Here is a 5,860-nt window from a genome sequence, read left to right as displayed (position 1 = left end):
TGATTCAGCCCACAGCTAAAGTCAGTATATGAGTTGGGGGGGCAAGTATAAACCATAAGTTCTTATTGCAAAATCATTGTACAAATACAATAATTATTGTGTATCTGGCAGCACTGCTACTAACCAAAAACAAAAAAAAAGTTATTTCTGGGTGTTAGGACTCATTACTGGGTTCTCTTAAGGGAACCAATCTCAACACCAGTGGTGTCATTACTGTATTGCCATTACACTGTGCAATCAGCCTTTACTTCATATTGATAAGTTAAGAAAAATCCACATTAAATGGGTCTTTTCTGATTAACAGTGAGAAAGTCCTGAACCTTGAATTTCTCAATATGAAAGCTGTCATCTATGTGATTCCACATGGCTCGTCCTTTCATTGCAGACAGTTCTGCTGCACGTGGACATGGAAGCCAGCGTGTCTGTTTGAACGCTGCAGTGAAATACTGCCTGTGAAATACGAAGCTGTCAAACGTCTCCAAATTTAGCACCATGAAACAGTGTTTCCAGTGATGTTTTTACGGTGTGTTGGGGTTGGGGTGGAGAGTTGAGTTTTGCCGTATGAAGTGCCAGTCCCCTGAGGGAGGTTAAGCCACAACCTAATCAGGAGTTTAGACTACAAAGGCATTTTTCCCAGTTAATTGGAACCAGTTAAAAGTTAGAGTGAAGGTATGTCTTGACATATCTTTGAGGAAATCTGTGACATCTGATGAATGAGCTCTCAGATAGGGTCTTAAGAATTAGATAAAATCAGCGGATAAAGGTGATGGGAAGAATTGACAACTTTTGATTGAGCTTTACTTGACGGTGGGTGGCGGAACATGCGGGAAGTTTTCGGGGGGATGTTTCCAGGGTATTCCAGCTATGCGTGTCAGAGCGGCAACAGGACGGAGGTCATTGCTCATCCAGAGTCTTTAATCTTGCTACCCCCAACAGGAATCTACCCGTCTTTCTCTTATCCATGTCTTGCCTCCCTTCCTTGCGCTCTCGTCTCTTTTTCACCTCTCACTTTTCCTCTTTCACCTCCTTCTTTTGTTAAGTAAGGAAAACAAGGTTGAAAGGGTCGGAGGAGGATGGAAGGAGTCGAAGAAGCGAAAACAGCATCCCATGTCAAATGTCAAAAAACAAAAGCCCTGAAAAAACACACGGCGGACTTCTATATCCTGTCGGCAGATTTACACAGTCTGGGTTGTAAAGGTGGGTGGCCTGAGCAACAAGATAGTGTTATTATGTGTGTGTGTGTGTGTGTGTGTGTTTAGGCTGAGTTGTATGACCCCCCACTGAACTGTGAAAGAGCCTTAGAGGAAGAGAAGGAAGAGAAGCTCAGGGGTGGAGCAGGGTGAGACAAAATGGATGGTGGTGAGGGGGGTGAAGTAAACAGAAGCAGAGGGGAGAGAAGAAAGAGTAGAGAGAAAAAGTTATGAAAACAAAAGTATTGTAGCAGATGGGGCCCGGGTTTACCTTGGAAACACGGCAGAGAAACTGGGGGAGCGTTGAGGAATTGGAAAAGGGGCGTGAGCCAAGCTGGAGTTTATCACAATCTCTGGAGACTGATGAACAGGGGGGGTGTCCACACACGCACACACACACACACACACATACACGGCAGCAGCAGACACACTCCTCACTCCTCACTCACTATGGGGGGAAGAGATATAAAAGGGCTCCCAGGGAGAAAGAGTGGTCAGGCAAGCGTCCGAGTGTTCGTCCTGCTCATTTCCACACTGTTGAGTGTTTACGGGAGTGAGTCAGAGTGGGTATCAAAGAGAAGCGTGCTGACTCCACCACAAAGGAATACACTTTGACAGGTTTTTTTAAAAGATAAAAGGAGGTAACGATTGACTGGATGGAGGCAGCTGAAGAGTTTCTGAAGCCTGGCCGCTCTTGAACCTGAAAACAGTGTTTGATTTTCAGGTTTTTCGGTTGAGTTGTTTACTCCTCTCCATCTGAGTACTTTTTACTTCGAACCACGGGGAGTCAAGAGGTGTCTCTTGAGTTGCTCGCAGAGGAATTTAAAACAGAGACGTTCTCCCTCTGAGCTGCCACTGCTCTGACTGTAATTTTGCATTTTAATTCTCTTTTTCAATCAATTATTTGATGCGCTGAGGCAGCATGGACGCCTCATTTTTATCAGATATAGACTATAATGACACTTATGTGGAGGAGCACTTTTTCCTCGAGGACAGTATTGATGGCTTTGGCATCACCATGGCTCTGCTCTACTTGGTTGTCTGCATCCTGGGACTTGCAGGCAATGCCATTGTTGTTGTTGTCATTTTAAAACTGGACAAAATGTCATCCTCCACGACAGTATACATTTTCAACCTGGCGCTTGCAGATGGACTCTTCATGGTCGGTCTTCCGTTTATAGCGAGCCAGAACTTCCAGAACCACTGGATATTTGGCGACATAGCGTGCAAAGTAGTCATGGTGCTGGACGGCATCAACCAGTTCACCAGCGTCTTCTGTTTGACAGCAATGAGCATTGACCGCTACATGGCGCTGGCTGACCCGCTTCGTTTTGCACGATGGAGAACGCCACGCTGGGCCAAGATCGTCTCAGTGTTCCTGTGGCTGTTCTCGCTCCTCACCATCCTTCCCATGGCGCTTCACTTCTCAGCTGATCGAGGCCTGTGTATACCAGATCTTGTATCGGACGCCTGGTGGCTCGGCGTCTTGTCTTACACCTTTGTCATGGGGTTTGCTTTGCCATTCATGGTCATGATGGCTGCCTATGCAGCGCTGCTGCTCATGCTGTGGTCCCAGCGTCTCCGAACGCAGACGCTAAATCACGAGAGCCACCAGCTGGAGCGACAAGTCACTAAAATGGTCATCGCAGTCGTAGTGGTGTTCGGGATCTGCTGGCTGCCTTTTTACACCTTCAACTTCTGCTCGCTGTATCAAAGAGGCCCGTTCCTGACCTTCGCCAGAGCTTTCGAGTTTGTGGTCCTGCTGTCGTACTCGTGGAGCTGTGCTAACCCCATCCTCTACGCCTGCCTCTCTGATACCTTCAGGAGGCATTTCCGCACACTCCTCTGCCCTGCATCCAAGTCATCTCCCAGCATGCAGTGCAGCACTGAACGGTATGACTTAAATGGAACAGGTGTGCGGGATGTGACAATTCTGGCGTAGAGAGACAATAAAAACAAACTCGCCATTTTACTCTGTATCCTGTCATGATGCACTGCATGATACTTCTCTAACATTATGTACTCATTTAATGGTTTGTAGATATGTGATAAATTCTCATTTTTAATTTCTCAACTTAACTTGAAATGTGTTAAGGTTTATTTTCTTTAATCTTATTGTCCTATATGATCAGATGTGCCAAATTTGAGGGAATTCTGTTCATAACTGCCTCAAATGTAGAAATTAAGAAATTTTAAACACTCTTGTTTTGCAGTGGTGCCCCCAGAATTTTTCATAGAGGTGGCCAGAGGGGGGCACTGAAGATCTTTGGGTGGCAAACCAAAACCAAAAGCCATAACTGAATTTCAGGAATTCAGTTTTGCTGTTTAAGTAAGATTTTTGAAGCCTCGAATTTGGCATTTGCAGTCGCCATCTTATATTTTTTGAGCCAGAAGTGACTATATTTGGGTAAAAGGATGGAGATGTGGAGGAGTGAGGGGTGGTCCTGACTCACAGATTGTGGTGATGCTCTTTAGCTTGTAAACATTTTTATATGCTGTAAAGTTTGGCATTTTAACATGGCTGTCTGCAGGGATTTACCAGGTTTTGGAGCCAACCCCAAGTGGCCATAATAGGAACTGCAGTTTTTAGCACTATCGTCTTGGCTTCAATTTTCAGCTCTGGAGGTTGTCACTTGGTCACAAGACAATATTGACCATGTGCCATAACCAAAATGAGCGTGCCACAGCCTGTTAAAGACCAGTTATTCCAGTTATTTTTGCTAGAGGGGGTCAGCAATTGCATCAGCAGGGCCATTGCCCCCTTTGGCCCCACCTTAGGACACCACTGTTATCACACAGTTTGTTGTTTGAGTTCTGACCATGAATCTCTCTGCCCGTCTGAAATGTGTACCTTCCTCTCCCAGTGGAAATTAAAAATTTCCTTTAAAATTTTTCCAATTCTTCAGAGTTTCTTTCACAAAACAGGAAGAAAAAGGGTCATCAAACAGCATTATTCAATCTGACTCCTGGTAACACAAATCCCCCGTCTTGACAGAGCACGAGTCCACCTCCTGCTCTCTCTGACTCAGACCTGTTGTATAAATTGTCTTCTCATAACTCAGACCGCTTAGGTGACCTGTTCCACTGCATCCCCTGTTCTCCAGCATTTCACCAGAACTAATGAAATGAGGCACAAGAGGGATGAAGCGTGGACAGGTGGAGTGTAAACAGAATAACATGGGACACATGCCTGTGGCCAAACACCAGCACAAAGATACGCACAGACAGCTTCTCGGCTCCCACAGCTGGACTACGTCCGAGTAGCTTTAAATGCAGTAGACCTTCATGTGAGTGTGTTTTTGCCTGGGTGGCCATGTGCATGCACCTGCACACATGCATGCTGGGAGCCGTGTGTGCCCTGGGCTTACTGTGGTATTCTGCTTGAACCTGGCTCACTGAGGAGGATTTCCAAAGGATTTTGGGGGGAAATGAACAGGATAAAAAGGGAACACATGTATTCACTTTGTTTACTGAGGTTATTCGTGAGTTAAAAAAAACATACCAGCACTTGTATTTGTATGGAACTATCGAACTGGCATTATATTTTTTTCTGTTTCATTGTATAGAGTTGATTGTTAGAACAGATGTTGGCTGTCAATTATCATTGATGTAAATATGTATAAGTGAGAAAATGGTGTTTGCGACAATCTGTATTTTGATGTGAGGCAGTCACTCTATATATAACCATTTATCAGATGCTATTGACTGTAAATAAACACAGTTGCTTCTGCTATATTTGTTTTTGTGACTATTTTTCAGAACAAAGGAATAAAACATGTACATACATATCTCATAAACAATGTTTTCTTATATGGATGTAAGAATTTTTTGAAAACTCTGTCACTACGGTAGTGGAAAGTTACTAAATACATTTTACTTGAGTGCTGTACTAAAGTAAAACTTGTACTTGATTATTTCTATTTTTTTATGACAGATATTGACTTCATCTAGTTAAATTAACAGCAATAAAAATAAAAAATCAGCTCCACCTCATCCAACTTAAACATGCTCCTTACAGGTTAATGCATCAAAATATTAATGCAACAATACATTTGTATCAAAATACAACAAGGGACCAATTTGCATGAACGTTACAGTGAAGCATTGCTACAAAATATCTGAAAAATTTAATTTAAATTTGTAATTTAAAAAAAAAGTATTTAAATAGGTCTTTGTTTTGCTTTTTAATTGGATAAAGCCAGAGGTTTCCTTGGCTTAAAAAGTTTCTACTTGGGCAGTCTGTCACTTTTCAGATAACATAACACTGAAATTGTTTATTTTGTATGCCATTTATGGTATTCATTTACTTATTTTACAGCAGGGCACTGCTAAATACAATATATCTAAAAAAAAAAAAAACAACCAAAAACAAACAAACAAGTTTGTATTCTGCCAGATTTTTTCTCCTGTCGGTTTAGTTTTTTAGAAATATTATTTTCTCTTGTCTTATTTTTAACTATTTATTTTCCTCCTATTTTTTATTTATTTTTTTTATTATTTAAGAAGTCCTGCAGAAGAGCAGTGTCTGTACTATGTAAATGCACTTATTATATTCATGCTGCATTTGTATATTTATCAGTAAATTCTATGTTTGTGTATATTTGCTGACAATGTGTGCAAATTGACCCCTTTATAATATAATGCTTAAAACCAAAAGATAAAACCCAAAG

The 5,860-nt window shown here is 42.1% G+C and overlaps 1 protein-coding gene across 1 annotated transcript; it reads left to right on the top strand.

Moving 5' to 3' along the window:
• Positions 1–1,344: 1,344 nt before the first annotated feature.
• On the top strand, positions 1,345–4,959 carry LOC121958853 (somatostatin receptor type 2). Its single transcript, XM_042508001.2, has one exon. It carries the CDS (start codon positions 2,113–2,115, stop codon positions 3,130–3,132), a length of 1,020 nt encoding a protein of 339 aa, XP_042363935.2. The 5' UTR covers positions 1,345–2,112; the 3' UTR covers positions 3,133–4,959.
• The last annotated feature ends 901 nt before the right edge of the window (positions 4,960–5,860 follow it).

The sequence above is a fragment of the Plectropomus leopardus genome, chromosome 19 (genome assembly GCF_026936395.1).
Source record: "Plectropomus leopardus strain MGB_pleo_1.0 chromosome 19, ASM2693639v1, whole genome shotgun sequence".
Classification (NCBI taxonomy): Eukaryota; Metazoa; Chordata; class Actinopteri; order Perciformes; family Serranidae; genus Plectropomus; species Plectropomus leopardus.
The sequence above is the reverse complement of the archived record's forward strand: the minus strand, read 5'-3'. Positions and strand labels throughout refer to the sequence as shown.

What these genes read in the sequence shown, in the direction of transcription:
- LOC121958853 (XM_042508001.2), top strand. Translation starts at nt 2,113, where the DNA reads ATGGACGCCTCATTTTTATCAGATATAGACTATAATGACACTTATGTG.